At 45.7% G+C, this 22924-nt stretch overlaps 1 protein-coding gene across 1 annotated transcript in view; it reads right to left on the bottom strand.

The window, feature by feature from the left end:
• Window positions 1-22924, bottom strand: part of myt1lb (myelin transcription factor 1-like, b) — a 111962-nt gene that overhangs the window by 26472 nt on the left and 62566 nt on the right. The window contains exons 5-6 of the mRNA XM_085391542.1: window positions 14346-14815; window positions 5439-6611 (exon numbers count right to left, since the gene is read on the bottom strand). Of these exons, the coding sequence (XP_085247668.1) occupies window positions 5439-6611; window positions 14346-14815 (1643 nt within the window). The remainder of the gene's footprint in view (window positions 1-5438; window positions 6612-14345; window positions 14816-22924) is intronic.

The raw sequence follows: 22924 nt of genomic DNA, 5'->3' as shown, positions 1-22924 counted from the left end.
TTACAACTCCTCTCTGGACTCCTGCAGGGCTGCTTTGCATGATTCACGCTTCAAAATAATCCCCCTGTGGTTCATCCTCTGTTTGAAACAAGCTATTTAGCTCCTCCCTCTTTAACACGGCTTTCTTCTGATTGGCTGCCCCTATAAAGGGCAGATGGGTGGGGCTTCTATTACATCTTTGTGACCTCATATTGAGCCAAGAATAGAAAAAAACTGTGATTGACTGACTGTTTACATCAGTCGGCAGCTTGAGTTTACTGCACAGGTTCTGAGCTTATTATTAGAAACTTTGGTTATATTTAATATGAACACCTGCCGCTGGAACACGTCATATATGACAGAGTATAACAGCGATGGTATTTAGATTCTACATGTGTCGGCCTTCCCCGTCTCCTGCCATTGATGAAACCTCTACTGAGGACATCCCTGTTGACTGCTTCCATGGAAACAGTGACATTAAATTAACAGCAAAGAAACGAATGACACTATTCTGAGATGAAGAGCAGCTTCTGCCTCGTGTTGCGATTTAGTAACGTTAACGGTACTTTTACGATTGCACGTGTTTTTTCTGATGTCATGAAATGAGGTCAGAACAACTTCATGCTAACACATCTGTTTTTTGGTTTCACATCGTGTATTCTTCACTAACTTTGGGATAAATGGCACCTTATCACCTTTATTCACCTTTACCCATCGGCCAGCTGTCTGACCCTGATGGTTGAATGAGGTGATTATGAAGTTAAACAATACAGCTTAAAGTTTAAATCTTAAAATCCAAAGTAAAGGACTATTTATATGGAGTCGCACGACATCACGTTCACCGCGTTTCAGACGTTCTTTGTAAGCTAACCACAGACAGTTCAGTCCTTCAAATATTTCAGGGTAAGTATCTGTGAGTATGGACTCTCAGGTTAACGCAGACGGATGGAGGCTGAAATTTTGGATGTGTGATCTCTGACCGACCATAGAAACTGTTTTACAGGTCAGCAACAGAGATTTTGTTTGCATGTTCTCATATACGAGGCTCATATCAGCTGAATACCTTCACACATATTATACGTTGTGGTCAGATGAAGTATGACAGCATGCACCAAATCCAAACGAACTTTTTCTGAAAGGAAAAGTTTCTGTTCATCAAACATTTGTGATGTTGTTCTCCCTCTCCCCTTTTGGGAGAGACCATTTGGCCTTTGGTGCAGGGATGCAGGGACGGCCATGGACCAGGACCACTAACATTTATTTATCACAAGCTCTCTGTGAATATTCACCACAATTATGTAAACATGAATGAATGTACATTTGAAGCTCAATTTTATATGTATGAATATTCATTTATAATGATAAAGTGAAACTGACAGACACTTTCTGAATTTCCAGGCTGTGTTTGTATGAAGAAGCAGAGATTCTGATTGAGTTTGTTTACTGTTTGTTTAAAACTGAAGGAATTGTGAAATATTAGAACTTTTACATGTTTGACCTTCAACAGAAAGAACTTAGGCTCCTTTAAAGCTGCATCATGCTTTTCTTCATTAAAACCAGCTCACAGCTGCACGTGACAGTTTGCTGGGTGCACGCACGTGTCCTCAAACACACACAGCGGAGAAGATTGTGTTTCCCTTTCCAAAACCTGGATCTCTTCTTTCCTTCAAACTCAGGTTACCACCAAAAAGCAGCAATGCCAAGTTGTGCCAACTGGCATTGTTTCTGGAAATTCAACCATCCAGCTTTAAAATCCTCTGACCCCCGTGTGCAAAGTCAAGCTGAAGTGCAGTAAATATGCGATATTCGAAAGTGAAAACAGGTTTGTGCATTTTCATGGCAGAGTTTTGGAGCCGTGTCAGATTGCAGAATGAATTTGGAGTCGTTGGATTGACAGAAACCTTTATCAGGAGCATGTTTTAGAAGAGTAGGCAGTGGAGGGCTAATTATCTCACAGCACAGAAAGAGAGACCACTGATTAAAGTTTCAAAGGCCCGTGTAACTCAGAAGCTCCGACTAAAACACGGAGCGATGAACCAAAATAAAGCCCTGAGTTGCAGAGTAAGAGAAGGTTGGGGTTCTGTATATGAGTGGGGGAGGACTGCTACACTGTTGTGGTGAGGAGAGAGCAGAGCGTGAAGGTGAGCTTCCGATTCATTGGCCAGTCTACATTCCTATCCTCACCCATCACCAGCAGATGTGGGTAATGACCGGAAGAATAAAATAAAGGATACAATCTATAGAAATGAGCTTTGACTGAAAAGTGTCAGGCCTCAGCCTCAAATGGAGACCAGGACTCGGAGTTATGGCTGTAAAAGAATATTTTATACACGGTTATATAATTTGGGGGGCGGCTGTGGCTCAAGAGGTAGAAAAGGCCTTCCAGTAATCGGAAGGTTGACTGATTCATCTCGATCCTGACACCAAAGTGTCCAGATACAGAACCCCAAATTGCTTCCGATGCATCCATGTGGCTTGCAGCGTAAAAGCACTTTGAGTGCTCACTGAGAGCAGAAAAACTCTATATAAATACCAGTCCAATTACCATTCACCATAAAGAATAGACATCTGATTGTGAAAATTGTGGGAAAATAGCAGTGCTACCAGCAGCTGTCTGTCTCCCGAGAGGAGTTAGACCCGGAGCTGCTGGGGGTTAACGGAGCAAACTGTGTGGCAAAGTCGGAACGACTGTCTGGTGCAGCTGCGAGATTCAGAAATAATGCTGCTGGTGCAGAGAGTGCAGTGAACGGGCTCCTGTAAGTGGATGGAGATCAGCTGAACCACTGAAGGTAAATACTCCTGAGTCTGAACATTTACCTGGCTGACTAACTCTTCCAGGCTGCAACAGTAGGTAATAACACACATTAGCAAGCTCAGTGGTTGAAGTTTAAGTCTAAAAACATCTTTAGAAACCTGAATTCCCTGAACTTTTGCTCTTCTCAAGATTGATTTTATGCCTGTAATAACTGGAGGCCCATTGTGCCTCATGAGGTGAGGTTTCCAACCAGTAGGAGATCCTGAGATAGGAGCTAGACCCCAGGAACTAGATCTGGATGGATGGATGGATGGATGGATGGATGGATGGATGGATGGATGAAGGGGGGAGGGATGGATGGATGGATGGAGGGAGGGAGGGAGGGAGGGATGGCTGAAAAGGATGGGTGCCTGGTTGGATGGATGAGAGGAAGGGATGGCTGGATGGATGGATGGATGGATGGAGGGAGGGAGGGAGGGATGGCTGAAAAGGATGGGTACCTGGTTGAATGGATGAAAGGAGGGATGGTTCGATGGATGGATAGATGGATGGATGGATGGATGGATGGATGGATGGATGGATGGAGGGATGGCTGAAAAGGATGGGTGCCTGGTTGGATGGATGAAAGGAAGGGATGGTTGGATGGATGGATGGATGGATGGATGGATGGAGGGATGGCTGAAAAGGATGGGTGCCTGGTTGGATGGATGGATGGATGGATGGATGGATGTGTGGATGTGGTAAAGTGGAAAGAGTTCATAAAAGGCAAAATGAAGAGGGGACATGAAGGCACACCTACTCATTCATTTACTAATGAGTCACCAAACCAAATCTCGTCTCTCATTCATCAGAACAAAGCTCCTCGTTATCCTCGGTGGCCGTCGTCCATCTATGTCACATTACAGAGGCCCATGAATACGGCACATACTGCTCCGTCATGTCTGGCTCTCGTGTCTGGCACCAGGGTAATATCACGTTGATAACACCGAGGCTTCTTTTTAATGGCCTCTTATTACATTGGCTGTTAATGTTTGTATGTTGGAAAAAATTCCCTACTTCCATACGCCTGACCGCACGTGCACACAGACATGATGCTCGTGCCTGCCTCCACTCCTCTTGCAGGGAGTGGAGGCAGCCAAGTGGAAGGCATATTAGAAAGCAGTGGATATTGATTGTGGCTGGGGACGGTCTGCGCTTTGCATAGCAAATGGCCCCCATTACCATACCATCTCTGGATAATTAATGTGCAGTCAGTAGGCCCGTCGTTCGTTATCGGTCATTCTGATACTGTTCAATTTTCATCTCAACCTCATGCTTCTCTCTTCCCCGTCCCGCCCTCTTCCTCGCCATGCTCTACTTTATAAATCACGCACAAGAACCCTGGTCAACGAGTGTCTGCTACCATCTCGCCTGAGGGAAGATGCTATCGTGACGCAGCCGTTTGCGTCCTCTCATTATTCCAACATTAGCCAGACACAGAGGCCACAGAAGGCCCTTGAAATTAGCATTTGTGTGGCATTTAAGTCGCAATATAAACCTGCTGTGAGATGTGTGGCATTTAAGGTGTGATACCATCCTGCTGTGAATTAGCATGCTCTTATTTGTTGCTCTCATCTGATATCTTCCTTATGGGAGGGAGCAATTTAACCTTGTTAGGCCTGTATATTGTTGTTGTAAAGGATATGATAAGAAGAATAATTAAGAGTTAAACAAAGGAATTTGCAATCAGACCGCTGCGTGAATGCCAATGTAATTTTTCTGTGACTTTACTTTGTGCGCAGTACACAGCATAACAATTAGAACCGAGGGTGTTCTGTAGTGTTTGTACTGCAGGATTAGCTTGATATTTGTTGGTATCAATCTGAATGGTAGCTCATAGCTACTCTCAACAAATTTAAAGAGTTCCCTGCAGAATGAATCCTTTCTGCAGACAGAAGGCCTCTATTTTGTGGTTTCTCCTCCCAAGTGTTTGCACAGGTTTAAAAATAGGCAGCTTTACCCCAAGCTGCATCACAGGGATGAGATTTTCAGTCCTAACAGGCCGTGCAGATTGCCATTACTTATGCCTGACAAGCCTACCCTCTGATGTTTCCATGCTGGCCTATTTTAACAACATAAGCTGCTGCTGCCGTTCCCGCTGCTACCGAGATGCGAATTTCCAAATTGGCTGAAAAAGCTTGTCCTGGGGTTACAGCGAGGTTCCCAGAATGCATGTGGGCTGCCTGGCCTCCAGCACAGGATAGATAAAATACAGAGTTGTCAGGAAAACATTTTACCTGAGCTTGTTAAGGTCTTAACATCCGCCACGTCGCCGGGGACCGGTCCAGGGTTAGGGTTCAGGTTGGGTTTTATTATAGCCACATGCTAAAATTTCTGAAGCTAAAGATGTTCCATTAAGGTGTTGCACAAAGCCCAATGCCAATCCAAACTTTGGTTGGGTTCCCGATGACCTGGTGGAACATGGTGCGATTCTCCCATTTCCATGATACTTTTTGTTTACCAAGCTGGTCGAGCTGATTAACTGTCCTAATTCTCTAAAATGAGCTACACTGTGAAAATGTGGAGGAACTTACCGATCGAACAGTTCATACTGAAAACTGTTCAAACGCTCGGATTTCTTTTACAAAATCAGAAACCACACTGAACCAGCTTAAATGCTGCTGTTGTCGTATGGTGTGCATCCGTGTTTGAGAGAATGGCTCACCTTTATGGTAGAAAGGCTTCTTCATACCATCGGGAAGACGGGCTTTACGCTCAACGCCGTAGCCGTGCCGCGGGCCGTGATCTTCATGGCCATACCTCACCCCGTCTCTTCTTGCAGCCTCGGCAGCCATTTTATCCCTCATTGCCTTGGCGCGTTCGGACTCTAGTGCAATAGCCTTCTCCAGCAGGGACAGATTCCCCTTTGTCATGTCAAACACTTCTTCTGATCGGTCTGAGGTCACAGAGGCCGTGTCCTCATCGAAGTCCCGGTGGTGAGTGTGGTACCGGTCATCGTGTGCACAACTGGAGAAGGCCTTGGAGCGTGGGCTCAGCTGCTCCTCGAGCTTCATGAGATTGTCCATGTCGGAATAGTTCCTATCGAGCATTCGCCTGTCGTCCTGGCTGTTGTGGAAGTCCCCATAGCCGTGATGCTGGGGCTGTTGATTGGGATCCTCACATGAGAAGTGATTTTGCTGGGACGGTGCGTTTCGGTCAATGGACTTTGTTTCGCTGAGTTTCCGAGCGAGGTCGAAGCACTGGTTCCGTAGACACTCCAGACTGCTCAAACACACCTCCTCATCGCTGTTTTCTATTTGTCCATTACTGGTGGTCTTAATTTGTCCATTACCACCGTTGTGCGCATTTACCCCATTGTTCGTGCAGTCAATCGCATCCCCGTTGTTGGCCGTGCCGTCCTCGAACTCCTGTCCGTCCAAGTTGTCGGACAGCACGGCGCCGTGACCCTGTGCCAGCAGTTTGAGGGAGTCCACCGTTTCCCGAACCACGTCGCTGTCGACGTCCAAACTCAGATCGCCCCTCTGAGGTTCATCCCCTTCTTCTTCTTCCTCCTCCTCTTCCTCCTCCTCTTCTTCTTCCTCCTCCTCTTCCTCTTCATCCTCCTCCTCCTCTTCCTCCTCTTCCTCCTCCTCTTCATCCTCAGCACTGTTAGAGGAGTTGCTGTTCATCTCAGACTCCGTCATGGCACGGTTTGCAGCATCTTCTGCGATCTTGCCCAGGTTCAGGAGCGACTTGGCCACAAGTTCGTCGTAGTTTTCGTACTCATCGTTGTTGTTGTCGTCTTTCTCCGCCGTCGGGCCCGATTTGGAAGTGCTGCTGCCTCCGCCTCCACCGCCATTGCCCTCGGCCCCCTCACCGCTGCTCATCTGATCGTCCTCTGTTGGAAAGAAAGAACAAGCGTCTTGTAATTTCATTTCCGTCATTCTATTTTACTGCTAAATCAGATTTCTGGGCTTGGTCCATCTAAATTGGATAAGGAACTCTTTGCTTCCCCTAATAATTTACTTTGAGAGTCTTAACAGCAGCTTGTGTTCTGAATTGTGAATCAGCACAGGAAGTTAAATGCAGTGGTTTGGGAAAATTCCAGAGAAAGATGCTCTGCTAAATGAGACTCTATCAAACAAGTTCTAGGTTACCCCTTTCCCTACCTCTTAATTTACAGGTCCTCTGGTTATCCTTTAACACCCACCACATCACCAGTGAGCTGCTTAGGGTTAAGGTTGGGTTTTCATCTATGCCTTTATCTGTTTTTTTCATCTGTTAGCCCAAATGGAAACGTTATTAGAAGAAGACACCTTGTTTCAAAGGTGGCGTTGACTACTTTTTCAAACTGTGCTTACTAAGCATTAACTCAGCTGTCCAACTCTCACTCCAAATGATTCCCTGGTGAAAGTTAGCCCTTCACAGGTGGGAAGACTTTTTTTTAAATATGTATCTGTTATAATGATTATTTTCTTTGTTATTTGGCTCAAAAATGACATATACCAACCTACCAACCTTTTCCCATACAGGGTTACGGTTGGCGGCCTGGGGGTTTCCATCAGTGACGACTTAGACCTCAGAGTATTAACAGGGTGATGATATCGCTTGATAATTCTATAAATTGTCAGTCTGTAGTGTGAAAACCGAAAGCGAAACTAAAATCATTGCATTACTGTGAACATTTCTCACAGGAAAGTCTAAAATCTAAGAGATAAAATGTTCCCTGTGCACCACCATAAACCCCAAACAGCAGCTATTCATCACGCGCCTGTAAAGTTCCTTTTTTCATTCAATCAACAACATCTTTAGAATTCCTTTCAGTGCCTAATTGATTCTGACAGACTGCGAAAGGTTACTGAACCTCTTCTGTCAGTAATTTCAAGCACTCACTCCTGGAGCACTTCCAATCTCTCCTTTCACATTTCCGCCCCGAGCCGCCAAGAGCACATCGCTCACATTGGCGTCACATTTGCCACTTACATTCCTGCAGAGAAAATGAACCCACAGGCTCACACAGACACATATCTAATGAGAGATTTCATCACTTTTGGTGCAAAGGAGCAAGGCAAAAAAATAATATTAATAATAATAACAATAATTATAGAAAACAATATAACATAATGGAAAAAGCATGTAATTAGTGATGCAGACTGTTTCATTAGTGATGAAATATTAATTACTGCTGGGTTCAAAGACTTAATTGTAATCAAAACAATGATATGAATTTAGTTTTTTTTTCCAAGGAGCTACAAAGGATGAGATCTACATTTTCATACATTGGGGGGTCAAAAGGAAAACATTATGCATCAACTGTGCAACTTGAAGAACCTACTAACAGTTTTTATGAAGACTACGTGAAATCAGCTGTAAACAACTTCTACAATGGTTGCATGACGTTGATATCTCCATCACTGAGATCCTGCGTTTGGCGTGATGATGCTGGATGTTTTTAGCTGATGGATTTATGTCCAAACGTCTTTGCTCACCTCGTTTCAGACCAACAGCCTAAAACCCGGTGACTGCAATCACAGCCACAAAATGGTGACTGGTTCATTCTGGATTTTAGACGTCAAGTAAAGGTGAGAGGTAACCATGACTTTCTACACATACACTGCTTTCCCTGCGCAAACACACTTACGAGCTAACGAGAGCAGCACAGTATCACCGCTTCGGAGCAAGAAGAGGGAGCAGTCACGAATGACCGGCCTTTGACAGTGCAAGGCTTCTTATTCTGCACCAGAGGTTTCATTTTTGATTGCATGGAAACAGTCTGAAGAGCAATCAAGGTGCACAAAAGGGTTAAAGAGATTAAACGGGAAACAGAGTAGTGGTGTTGGGTGACGCTCCAGAACAGCGCCCGTATTTGCCCAGCGACGGAAAGAGGTTTCTGCTTTCCTTCTGCAGACGTAAATGCAGGAAGTCCTTCCACGCCAATAAAAATCATGATGATTATAAAGAAGGGTTTGGCAACAACAGCACACGGCAGCATGCAAAGCACTTATCAAAAATACATGGTAATCAGGCAGTAGCCACAGAGCGCGAGGGAGAGGCTGCTGACAGGCTGACGAGGCGGTGGCAACAGTCCGCAGTCTCATTGTTAAGGATAAGACCTTGGCTGTGGGCTCTAATGAACACCAGTCTGCAGAGATGTTTTCACATGGCTGCCGAGATGCCACATCAACACGTTGGGTGGGTAGAGCTGCGCGCCAAGCAGGGTTAACACACTCCTCTCTCTGAGCTTCACTCTTAATTGGACTTGAAGGCACTGTCAGGTCCAATCGTGATGCGGGGGTGCAAAGCTGAATCTGCTGGAGAGAAACCTGCCAGATCTGGTGTTGGGCACGCCAGGCGGGGGGGGGAGACGAGATAACATATGGGGCAGGAGTTTCTCAAATCCCAGTCCCAAACCAGGGGCGCTGTTTTTGTATTTTATCCAAATGAAAGGCAACATTCAGCTGAACCTGGAGCTCAGAAGCTTTTCAAACGAGAAAATAATCGTTTTCCAAAATAATCTGGCTGCCGTTTGAGTAATTTAACATGATTTAGTTCCTTTTAGCCTCTGTCCTAACGATGAAGGTCAAACAATTTCAATGGGGAATAACTGAAAAAAGGCGACTCCATCAATTTAGATCATTTATCCATAATTAGAAGAAGCAATTAATATTATTATTTTTTTTCAAAAAGGAGCTCTCTGAAAAAAAAAATCAATAAACCAACAGATAATTTGGTCTCAGAGCAGCTGCAGTAAAGGCTCTGAAAATAATATGCAAGGAAAATGTGCAAATGAATGAATGACATTAACAAAGCATATTAGAGAAATAACTAATCACTGTAGGAACAACAGGCTGTGTGGATCAGCCTGTCGGTGCACATCTCTTATTCCAATGCAGAGGTCTGCATTGGACCTTCACCTGTACCGGGCCAACACTACGACATCACAGCTAGGGCTGGGCGATATGGCCTAAAATCCATATCGCGGTATAATTTGAAGCACGTGCGGTAACGATATATATCGCGATATATTCTTTTCTTCTGTATAACGTATTTTCCACACTATAAGGGACACTTAAAATCCTTTAATTTTCTCAAAAATCGAGAGTGTGCCTTATGTATGAATTCTGGTTGTGCTTACTGACCTCGAACCGATTTTGGCTGCAGAAATCTGTTAAAAAATGTTTTAGTACAACTTTGGTAAGCCGCACTGCTTGATGGATTGTCAGAGCATTACGGCTGCCGTAGTGAGGAGCTTCACGGAGTAATCTGGGTGCAAAACTCCGTCTGCTTCAGGTCCCAAAGTCAAACAAACACTGAGAGTTAAAAACGGTCTAAATTCTTTAATCTTTAATAAAATCATCAGCGTTGCTGCTTTACTGGGTGTAACAATTAAGTTTAACATCCAGGCATCGATGAAAACAGGATTTATTAAATTTAACAGAGTTAGAAGTTAACAGGAAGTTTGCAGGAAGTTAGCTCGCTCGTTTACACCTAAACATTTCATAGCATGTTCTGACTGAGATTTTTGAAACTAATAAAACGTACAGCTCTGCTACCACTACCAACATAAATGAAGACAGAAAACTAAACAGCAGTGGCGTTTGCAGGGTTACTGAAGTTGGACTACCTGGTATATAATGTTGTGCTACGTGATTGCTAGCGACACAGCTATGTTAGCATAACATTAGCACAGTGAAGCTGAAGGATGAACGCCAACTTTTTTTCCACTCGATAAAAGTTAACGTGAGGGATTCTGGTGGTCAGGGACAAATGCAGTCGCATAGCAGGATGCTATACACGGGCCAAACTTCAGTCAGGAGAACAACTGAGATTATTCATCCACAATACGAGGTTAGTTATTAATATACTGCAACAACATGGGAATAGAGCAGCTGCGAGAGAATTCAACATTAATGAATCAATGTTACGGAAGTGGAGGAAGCGCAGTTTTTGGCGATGCTTTTGACCAAAACAGGCGCAGCTTGATGGCATCATTAACATGCCCTATCGCGGTAGAGCGGTATAGTCAAAATCTCTATCGTTGGCCAAATTTATATAGTTTCTATCGTATATCGTTTATATCGCCCACCCCTAAAAACCGCAAACAGAACAAGTGCTGCACTAAAAGCAATAGAAACAGCAAATGGAGCCATTTTTATGAGTAGAAAATATAAACTGTTACCCAACTAATATACTCTTATTTCTGTGTTTGGCAGTGAATTTGGTTAGCTGAGCACAGCAACCGCTGCTAGTCTGGCTTTCACAGCACTTCTTGAGATGTTCACCATGATTCAGGAACAATTTATCCTCCACAAACTCAACACAGTTGTGCACTGGTTGGATTTTAAACAGCTTTTTCAGCTTTTGAGTTGAAATGCAAAGACAGCATCTTCACCTGCATTCTTTCTGACGGCCAGCAGAGGGCGGCTTGTCCGACTGTACAGGGAGTGCAGAATTATTAGGCAAGTTGTATTTTTGAGGAATAATTTTATTATTGAACAACAACCATGTTCTCAATGAACCCAAAAAACTCATTAATATCAAAGCTGAATGTTTGTGGAAGTAGTTTTTAGTTTGTTTTTAGTTTTAGCTATTTTAGGGGGATATCTGTGTGTGCAGGTGACTATTACTGTGCATAATTATTAGGCAACTTAACAAAAAACAAATATATACCCATTTCAATTATTTATTTTTACCAGTGAAACCAATATAACATCTCCACATTCACAAATATACATTTCTGACATTCAAAAACAAAACAAAAATAAATCAGCAACCAATATAGCCACCTTTCTTTGCAAGGACACTCAAAAGCCTGCCATCCATGGATTCTGTCAGTGTTTTGATCTGTTCACCATCAACATTGCGTGCAGCAGCAACCACAGCCTCCCAGACACTGTTCAGAGAGGTGTACTGTTTTCCCTCCTTGTAAATCTCACATTTGATGATGGACCACAGGTTCTCAATGGGGTTCAGATCAGGTGAACAAGGTGGCCATGTCATTAGTTTTTCTTCTTTTATACCCTTTCTTGCCAGCCACGCTGTGGAGTACTTGGACGTGTGTGATGGAGCATTGTCCTGCATGAAAATCACGTTTTTCTTGAAGGATGCAGACTTCTTCCTGTACCACTGCTTGAAGAAGGTGTCTTCCAGAAACTGGCAGTAGGACTGGGAGTTGAGCTTGACTCCATCCTCGACCTGAAAAGGCCCCACAAGCTCATCTTTGATGATACCAGCCCAAACCAGTACTCCACCTCCACCTTGCTGGCGTCTGAGTCGGACTGGAGCTCTCTGCCCTTTACCAATCCAGCCACGGGCCCATCCATCTGGCCCATCAAGACTCACTCTCATTTCATCAGTCCATAAAACCTTAGAAAAACCAGTCTTGAGATATTTCTTGGCCCAGTCTTGACGTTTCAGCTTGTGTGTCTTGTTCAGTGGTGGTCGTCTTTCAGCCTTTCTTACCTTGGCCATGCCTCTGAGTATTGCACACCTTGTGCTTTTGGGCACTCCAGTGATGTTGCAGCTCTGAAATATGGCCAAACTGGTGGCAAGTGGCATCTTGGCAGCTGCACGCTTGACTTTTATCAGTTCATGGGCAGTTATTTGGCGCCTTGGTTTTTCCACACGCTTCTTGCGACCCTGTTGACTATTTTGAATGAAACGCTTGATTGTTCGATGATCACGCTTCAGAAGCTTTGCAATTTTGAGACTGCTGCATCCCTCTGCAAGATATCTCACTATTTTTGACTTTTCTGAGCCTGTCAAGTCCTTCTTTTGACCCATTTTGTCAAAGGAAAGGACGTTGCCTAATAATTATGCACACCTGATATAGGGTGTTGATGTCATTAGACCACACCCCTTCTCATTACAGAGATGCACATCACCTAATATGCTTAATTGGTAGTAGGCTTTCGAGCCTATACAGCTTGGAGTAAGACAACATGCATGAAGAGGATGATGTGGACAAAATACTCATTTGCCTAATAATTCTGCACTCCCTGTATAGAAGTCTACATGAAAGCGAGCCTGCTGCCGGCCTCACATCTCAGCTCAATAAACACTGCTCTGATACGTTTCTGGTCTCAGTCGCTGGTTTAAAGTCTTACTGAGTAAAACACGATGCTTATTTTGTAGTTTATGTCTTAACTGAGTGGAAAAAAGGAACAATAAAGGTGGGTATGCTGCAGGTCACTTTAATGCCTATGCTCCCTATAGCTCATTAGGCATAGTTCAAAATAACCAACATGGCAATGATGGGAACACAGTGCCTGCATTCGTTTATAATCTTCCTGCCATGATCAGCCTTTGTGCTGAGTGAAATTTTAACCTTCCAATTAATGCAGAGACACTAAAACGTTATTTATTCAAACACATGCTTTGTTACCTGTCTCACCTGTTGATGGCTATTTTTGCTACAGGTTTGTAGCATTAGCACCAGAATTTCCTGCAAATTCCATGGGAAGAAATGGTGACTAACATCCGTGAGCTGCATCTGGCAGTCACTGGTGAAGTTACTAGCTGCCCTTTCATTCGCCACTGACTTTTGGTTACATGCGTAACCTCGGTTCCAGCTTTGAGCCGAGCAAACGTGTTCCAGCTGTTTGGGCCTGGCGCTGGTCTTTTTGAGGCAGAAATACATGGAACCAGTTCTAGATCAGGCACCGTGTCCACTGGACCTGGGTGCGCTTCTGTGGTCCCCAACCCCCTGGGCCACAGACCGGCCCCTGAGTCGTTTGGTACCAACTCATGGGTGTGAAATTTATGGTTTTCAGGGTTTTTATCGTTAATTCAGTTTCCTGTGTTGTAGTTGTTCGTCTTATTTTGAAATAAATATTTACGCGTTACCATAGCGACCTGACAGGGGAAGAGAGGAGGGGCAGAGAGGAGGATGTTACTGTCAGTGTTGTTGGTGCATTTCAGAAGGACACTGCTAATAAAGCTACACAATTACACAGTGAATTCATGTTTACTATTATATTTACCAAATACCACAGTTTTTGTCTCGGTCATATTGTTTTATTTTGTTGTGTTTATCCGCAACACCTTAAAGGCCGGTCGTGAAAATATTGCGTGACATTAAACCATCTGTGGGGCAAAAAAGGCTGGGGGGCCGCTGCTGCAGGGTGTGTTTCCACTGTGACAACGTTTCTATAACCAGACGAACTAGCCTACATTTTGACAGGCTTGATAACTGTTTGGATACTTTATGTCATGGAGGACAGAGTCTGTGGGCTGCATCTGTGAATCACTGATGAGTTTCTTCCAGTCACCCCTCCCATATCCACTAACAGCAGTACTGGCACCAGTGTTTTAGGGGTGGAAATGCACAGAACCAGACCAAAATGTCATTCTCCATGGAGTCAGAGGACTCACCTCCTCTGAGGCAGTGTGTGTGAAAATGAGAACTGGCACAACCTCCCACCTCAAACACAACGATGGGAGTTGTTGTGCAGCAGTAAGCTGCTGCCTGTGGGGCCGGCTGGACCTGCACAGCCGCTGCTTCAGTGGAAAGTGGCATTAAAACGTGCCTTTAAACCCTTCACTGAAGGTACTCTTACCCATTATGCCTAACACGTTATATCAATAATTAATCATCAATAACAATAACAGGTGGAAATGACGGTGCTCTCACCTTGCCCTTGATTCTGCTCTCCTTCCTCCTCCTCTCCGTCTTCATAATCCACCTCTTCTACTCCTTCCTCCTCCTCCTCTTCTGCCTCCACCACCCTTCCTTCATCACCCTCCTCTTCTTCTTCCTGCTCCACCTCTACCTCCTCCTCCTCTGCTTCCTCTTCCCCCTCTCCATCCCCTGTCTCCACCTCCCCGTCCTCGTGCTCCATTTGTTCTACATTGTAGTCCATGTAGGCTTCTACCTCCTCCTCTTCCTCCTCCTCCACTTCCCCCTCCTCCTCCTCATCCTCTACAGCTCCTTCCTCCTCCTCTTCCTCCCGGTCATCCATCTCCTCGGTTCCGTCCGTCTCGTAGCACTCCTCCATTGTGGAGTTGTCCATGTCATCAAGGTAGGTGCTCCTCTTTGGGGATGTTTCCAAGGTTTGTCTGTCTATGCTCTTCCTCTTCTTGGCCAGAGGGCAGCCGTACACACTGCAGAGGAGAGATAAGAGGGCAGCCGTTAGCCGTTAGCACCACCTGCCCATAAACGTTCACTCTGGTTTGTGCCGGGGCCTGTGCTGCGACGCTGTGGTTATATAGTACATCGCTCAGGAGCAAAGAAATATTCAGAAGATCAAACTTTGCCCAAACGGCCTTAATTAGACACGCACTCATTAACTGATAAACAACAAAACGCAAAGATGTCGACTCTCTATCTGTGCAGGGAAACAAAAAGCAGAAGATCTGGTTTAGTTTCCACATTCATTGATATTCAGGTACCATCAGTTTGCTCTTCCGGCAGGAGAAAATCACTGTGCATGCCCTGCAAACGCTTTGTTCCAAACTGATATGTCCTTGTTCCCAAGTGAAGCAAAACACATCTGCCTGTCTGGAATTGACTGTAAGGGGAAACAGACAACCTGTAGCCTGATTAATTGAATCTTGCCGAGGCACCTCGGGTTTTAATGTATTCTCCGGCTCCCCCCGGCAGCAGGGGGACAGATCCTAATCTGATAATCTGATAATCTGTGTATTTGCCCCGGCTATTGATCACAGGGGCTTAATCCATTTGATTCATCAAACCTCGGAGAGTCCCGACTCCTACCGGGCCCCCCGAGCCGCCCGTGTGTGCGACCGTTCGTGTGTGTCGTGGCTGCGCACGCACATTTGGCACGTTAGAACAAAAGCACCACACAGTCAGAATTATGATGAGTTCTGCTGAGTGTTTTGGCCATCAAATAAACCCCCTGTCCAGGCCCGAGTGCGAGAGAGCTAAACACGCTTTGGGCATGTTCACTCGGCTGTGAAATATCCCTGGCTCCCATTTTTACAACCTCTGGATGTTTCCCCGGGTTCTGCGCTACTTAGAGTGGGACCTGATGTGAACGAATGGCACAGGCGGCACGCGAGGGGAGAAAATGGCAACTGTTAGTCACTGTGAGCTACTTTTGTGCTGGGAAAAACTCATCGCAGTGGTCAGACGGTCTCAGGTACCCCTTTTTGTTTCCTCTCTTCCTCTGCTTCATCCAATATCCTCTCCCTTGTGCTCTCTCTTTCTTTCTTTCGCCCATCAGTCAGTCAGCTGGCAGGCTCAATCTTGCCCAGCCCTGAAATTCCTTAATGGTCTGACCCCCTGCACCCCCCGCAACCAGGGGGCTCATTTCATTAATCTAAGCCCACATGGAAACTCATTCCCTGCCTGACAACCTCTCCCCCAGGGCAGTGAGAAGGTCTGCAGGACAGTGAGGGAGGGGGCGGTGGCGTGCTGCAGCACAGTGATCAATAGTGCTTGTGACCAAACATCTCAAAAGCACATTAAAATGCCACTCATCCCAGCCCCTCTGTTCCAGCGCCCTCTCCAAATAAATCAAGGGCCGGTCCCAGCAGGTTAGCGGCTGCCAAGGCAGGCGGGCTGGCAGGAGGGGGGGATAGGTGAGTGGGAGGAGTGGGGGGAGTGGGGGAGCGGTGTGAAAAGCAGATAAACACCTCACCCCTCCTCCCTCCCTCTGTCTTCTAGTCCTGCAGTTCCACCTTTATTTTAGCAGTGAAGCAGTCCTGCAGGCGACCAGTGCAGCACCGTGTGCAGGATACCGTCGGCCTGCGTGTTCTCTATGTCATGTATGTTGTCCTGCAGCTGAGAGAGCATAAAAACTGTTTGCCCAAGTGTCAGTGTAGACACAACAAAGCAGCCTTTGACATGCTGAAACTACAAGTGCCCACCTTATCCACTCAAAGCAGCGCCCCTGACAGCAGCTCCGCCCCTCCCCAAAACACAGCAGATGGGCTGAGGCCTCAGTCACATACGCCTCTGATTGGTGAATGGTTGGTGAGTGGTTGGTGAATGGTTGGTGAGTGGTTGGTGAGTGGTTGGTGAGTGGTTGCTTGAGGTCGCTGGCTGTTGCCAAGTGAACTGGGTTGCAAAGAGTGTGCAGCACCAAAACCCTCGATGTTATTGCTTTGGTTGCTCACACACTGCCGCTGCTGACATGCACATTTTGCATGGAAGATGCAGACTGATCTGCAAACACTTGACTCGTGCTCTCTGAGTTGAAGTGAAGCTCGAAAAAGTGCAACGCAAACCAGAAACTGAGATGTTCTCCTTCAAAGTAAAAGTCTAGCGTCACCGCTGACACTAAACATTTTCAATAGGTGCATCTTTTACTTTGAAGGTAAATGGTCACTGTTTCCAGTTTGCATCAATGTTTTCACAGCGTTTTTTAGAAAACTACAGGCGACGACAGCAGAGGATTTGCAGCCTATTTCACCTCCAGCAACCAGGCAGGGAATATATATTTTTCCCTAGCGACTGGTGGTTACCATGGGATTACTGACTGGTCTCTAGGCTTGCATTATCGGAGTCTCACCATCTATTTCACAGGTACCACCAGGAACCAGTTGCAGCCAGTTGGTTCATTTTCCCCTAGCAAGTGGCGGCTATCAGTCAGTGCTCAGGCCTGAGTGACCGAGGCTTTAGCTAGCTCTCTGTATTCATCTGAAGCCTCTGAAGCTACCAGTGTTGGTTTTTGTGGAGTCTGCTGCGGTCGTTTGGTGACGTCCTGATTAGTCGGCTCTATTGCTAAGCTTACGTTAGCCAGCGTCGCTCAGTGTTGGGAAGCACTGCAGCGAGGCTCTCGGGGAACGAGCGTGAGCCTTTTATCTCCTGGATTTTCAGACAAACAAAAGTTGGGCAATGTCTCGTATTTTAGACTGCGTTATCCTGTGTTCACAAATTGGCAATAAAAAAGCGTTTAATACCTGAAAATGCTGCACGGAGCACGTTTGACTTGGTGTTTGCTGTCAAGCATTCAGCGCCGGCTCAGTGGCTGACAGGTATTAATACAACTACACCTGAATCAAAACAATGCTGTTGAATTGCTATAATTGCTCTGCAACATCAGCTAATGGATAGCAAATAATAACTGCTGGCTTGTGTATTTTTCATTGTAGTTTTAAAAGGAGTCGAGTGCGCTTCATTATTTCGGGTCAGGCTTGTACAAACAGGGATGCCTTTTAGCAGAGCGTGAACAAGCTTTAAAACCTGACGCTGCTGAAAGTTCCGCCTACGGTCCAACAGACATTTGGATGCCATTAAAGAGCTCCGGCTCGCTGAGAGCAGCCACACAGATTCTTATGTAAATGACTTTTAATCACGCTGCCGTTGAGGAGCGCTGCATACAGAGCGCCCGGCTCTCAGGTGTCCTCTCGTCCCTGAGCCGTCAGCTCGTTGTGACACGGTGAAAGGTTTGTTTGCCCTACGATGACTAAGCCACAGGAAGCCTCCGCAGCTCGGCCATCCCACGTTCCCTGGCTCCATCGCTGTGTGACCTTGGCTGCGACGTTCGTCATCACAGGCACTGCATCCCACTCGCTTCACTTGGCAATTAAAATTCCAGAAATAATTAAAAAGAAATTCTGCAGTCACTGTGCAGACAAAGGAAGGCGATGAGAAAATACTGCACCATCCTGAGTTTGCTTTTGCTTTTGTCCCCCCGGCAGCATCACAAAGTCCTCCAAGAAGAGTGAGCCGTACGAGAGGTAGTAATCAAAGAAGAAAAGAGCCTCAGATCACAAAAAGACCACTTCATATTTCATGGAGTGGGCATCCTTGGCATTAGAAGATGGAACAAATTCTATTACAGTGTGAACAAGTGGCCTTTTAATGCAGAAAAGAAACCTTTTGGATACAGAGAGGGCCCCATTCCCTGCAATTTAATGTGAGGCGGGGGGGAGGGTGGCGGCAGGAGAGGGAGAGCTCCTGTTTGGCTAATTTTGGGTGACAGTTGAGCGACTGCTGGAATGCGACAGCGTTCCACGGTGCCTTTATTAGCAGTCATATTAGCGGCTGTTCGCAGCAGGGGCAAAAGCTTTAGCCAGTCATTAGCATCACACACTATTTGTCTCCGTGACGCACGGATGAGGCAGCTGCTGCTGCTTTTTCCCTCTCTCCCTCGTCATCTCCTCTTGTCACCAAACATTCCCACCTCAAATCTCTCTGTCTGTTTCCACCCCGGCTCCTTTCTCGGCTCATATTTTAGAATAACATTACAGGTCAGCATCCTTCATCCTCATTTAGAGTCACAGAAGGTTCTAAAAAGGTTACCGAACTTCAGTGTCGTGACCTACAGGGACGAACACTTTTGATGTCTGTCATCCCACTGTTCTTTAAAGAACACAGCACTGTGATTGGGAATTTTCTGGAACATTAGGCAACATCCATTCTGCCAGCAAACATTCCCAAAACATCCCGGGAGTCTAAATTGTGAAGTTGCTCGATGCAGACACTCTGTGGAAAGGGAACGTCTCCTAAATATTTCTAGAACGTCCAAAAGTCCACTGAGTGTCTGCCTCCGCATCGTGAGCAGAACTAAAGGTTCTCCAAACATCCTGGGGAACCTGAAAGGGAACTTTAAGACTGGTTCCCTGAAAATCCCGAGAACAACTTGACTGTCCCCTCGTTGTTCATGAAATAAGCACAAACTCAGACCCCATCAGGTCTTTTAAATGCTCCCAAATATCTCCTGTGTAATCCTGCACAAAAAAAACAAACACATGCAGCGTCATCTAAAAGTGGGGACTTTTTTGTTTTCATGTGCACATAGCTGACCTTTGACACTGCAGCGTTGTACTGAGACAATATTAAATGTTCTTGACTTCTCAAAGGGATTTTCTTATTTTACCAACAGGCGTCCATCCTGAAGGTGTCCTCTGTGTTACGCTGTCATGTGACCCATGAATAAACAGAACTGGACATCCTCTTAAACGCACATTAAACGAGCAGCTTAGATCCATATGTGAACATCCTGATTAAGTCCTCGAAACCTCTCAGCGTCACCCATCGGGAACCATACAGGAACATTATCGAAACAAATGTCACATAAGAACGATTTCATGAGACCGACTTGGAGCCATATGCGAATGTTTGAGATGTTCTCACGTGTCCAACGTGGAAACATATGCTGATGTCCTCTGTGTAATGTCACCAATAAAGAAATTTAATATGGAAGTTTTTGAACACCCTTTCCTGACCGCTCTCATGGGAATGATGGATCCATGTGGGAACACCGCCTGAACATCCCAAATTCACCATCCATGTTACGTTGAGACTAACAAACAAAACAACTGGAAAGTTTAAATAAGAACAGCTGAGCCTCATATGTGCACATGCTCAGTACGTTATTGTTCTCATGGAACCACTTGGAATATTCTCTAAACATCCCAAATGTCATCCATGTAGTTTAAAACAGGAAAAACAGAATTCCCTTTTAAACTCTACAGGGGACGTCTGCATAGGACCGACCTGGACCAGTGGGGAACCATGAGGGAACGTTCTTTGTAGGTCCCACATGTCTTGTGTGTAGTGCTGCACTGAGCATTTCAAATAGCTAGAAGAAGATTCTTATGAAGTCCTGAACAAAATGTTCCCAAAGGGCCAATGAGGAACCACGTGGGAACCTGAAACACACTAAATGTAATGTAAAGGAACTAACATGTAGATGTTCTCTTAACGTCACGCAGAGCCCTTTAAAGAGCAGCATAGAATGTTCTTGATGTTCAGTATCGTTTGAGAACCGTTAAAGAAACACTCAGCTCCGTGGATTTCCTCCCATATTTCCACCTCCTTTCCCATTTTCTCATTCTTCGCAGCCTCTCTGTCTGCCTCCACAGAGCACAGCAGAGATGGAGGGAATGCACCACCTCTAACTGTGCTCCCTATCCAGCAGGAGGATCTATAGACATGTGTGGCAGAGCCCTGTCTCCATGGTGATACCCTCCAGAAATCCATGAGGGATTCACCATCCTCACCGCCAGCCAGCGAGGAGAAAGGAAAAATGAGAGGGAGGCAGAGCAAATGGGGGAGCAAAATGGGAGGCTATAGGAGGGAGGCAGAGGGAGAATGTATGTTTCTGTGCATGTTTGCATGCATGTCCTCCAGTCTTCTGTGTGTGTGCAGAAATATGGGGAATCTATGGCAGCAGAGTTGAAATGAGAAGAAGAGTTGTGTGTGTGTGTGAGAGTGTGAAAGAGGAGAGAGGATCATTTCAGAGCTGTCAGGCTTCTCCCGCGAGCAGCCGAGAACAAAAGGCAGCGTCTCGGTGCAGGAGGCTCAGCGCATGGCAGACGCTGCAATTTGGGGCGTTTTCTGGCTCCAGCTTGGATATCAGCTGCTATCACCCATTCACACCCCAACACACACACACAGATTCAGCAGAATAACTGTCAGACTGTCCTAAAGCTCATGAAAAATTACTTCGGAGCAGCGGTCTTGGAATAATCCTCACTGTCAGGGAAACTTACATGATGTTTGTAGGTGTTGCGGTTCCATGTCCACTTGGATTTACGCACACGCGTTAATAATGAAAGCATCATTTAACTGTAATCTTTTCGTGTTTCGTTTCTCCAGGAAGCATTAACATGCCACAGTCCCCGTTTCTTCAGCCGGTAATTTAAATGATTTCAGACAGCGGGCGCGGCGGTGGAGAGGCTGAGAGGCAGCGGGCCCCCAAAGACTCTCTGCTCATGTCTGCTCGCTGCTGCAGCTCTAACGTGCAGCCTGCAGCTACTAAACCCAACTTTTAGTCAAATACTCCACTTGCTCTGCCTCGACTCTTGCCGTTAACTCTTGCTCTTGATTTTATCCGAGCCTTGGCTGGTGTCCTTACTCCCCGCTGCCTGTCGAGTCTCCTCCTTTATCCCGAGCCTGGCGAGAGCCCGGGAGCTCAGCTCGGCTGAGACGCACAACAGTGCTGAGCAACATCTCCCTGCAGTCGCCCTCATTCCTAAAATGCTCAGTGTCATTGCCGTGGTCTCATACGCTAACATCTCCTGGTACATGTGTGTGCACGGTGCTCAGTCATCCAGGTCACGGAGGCAGCTGGACTTCTTTTCTTTTTCCTGGACACTGCTAATACAGTTTGGGTCGATAGCTATGCAGCGTTGATCTGACTGCATTACATGTAGATTCAACTTTGGTCAGGTTTGTGACATAAATCTGTGTCCTTGACCCAAAGTCAAGCATGCTTTCAGTGGCTGTTTGGCTCTGGGTGGGTGTTTGCTACTTGTCCACAGTCCTGTTTGTGGTCTTCATGGACAGATGCTTTCTGCATCATGGTGTGTCCATCTGCATGCGGTCGAGTGTGAAGCAGCTGGTCCAAACATTTGCACCTCCAAGTTTAAGGCCATGATTCTCTACTGGGAGATGGTGGACTGAGTCCTTTCATCTTATCAGCCTGAGCACCACGCTTGAGCGAGGAGCATCTCCGTGTCTTTATTATGGAGCTTTTATGGGGCTGTGATGGGACAAGACGGGCCAGGGTTTTTCTCGTTGTACCACATGAAATGCCGAAAGAGTCGAAGGAGGAAATTTATAGCTTCAGAGCTGCAATGGTTGTTCTTTGTCCTGTTGGGTTACGTTAAACTAATGCCTACCACACACTGGAAGACATCTAAAGACAGCCAAGAGTCAGTTTTTAATCAGAGAGTAGAGGATTTTGCAGAGATATAGGATCTTACGGGGTCACTTTTTGCAGCTAAAGTCCCTTTAAGATGATTTCCCTTCATGCTTCTGGTGGAAATTCAGAAGCAGAAGCAGCTTTTTGTGTCTGCTGTGGTTCGTTCTGGAAAAACGAAAAGAAAAAGAAGATGCTGCAGAAGCTCTGTGGGGAAACAGAAGAGCTCCTGTTGGTCGTCGATGATGTTCGTGTGGGTGATTTTGACCATTTGTATAAATCTGAACAGATGAAAATTAATACCTAACATCAGCTCTGTGACCAGCCTACAACAAAGCATGGAGGTGACTGCAGCGCGCCGTGACTTTAGCACAACTGTCGGGTTTTCCTCGCTGTGAACATTTAAATTGCTTAAAAAGTCTTTTGGACTGAAGCTGAAATAACTACAATGACATGTGATTTTCACTTACTGTGTACCTCATTGTGAGTAAATAACTAAATACTCTGAGCACAAATGCAGTATTTATCATATATCATGAAGTATTTGTGTTTCGAGGCCCCTGAATTAACTCCGAGGTCGGAGATTTGGTCGATTATTGATCTGTGTTTATCGTACAAGCTACTCTGCATAATGTTCCAGCAGAGCTGGAGGCAG

The sequence above is a fragment of the Rhamphochromis longiceps genome, linkage group LG19 (assembly GCF_057381845.1).
Source record: "Rhamphochromis longiceps isolate RC_006_pf linkage group LG19, R_longiceps_female_GT1.1, whole genome shotgun sequence".
Classification (NCBI taxonomy): domain Eukaryota; kingdom Metazoa; phylum Chordata; class Actinopteri; order Cichliformes; family Cichlidae; genus Rhamphochromis; species Rhamphochromis longiceps.
The sequence above is the reverse complement of the archived record's forward strand: the minus strand, read 5'-3'. Positions and strand labels throughout refer to the sequence as shown.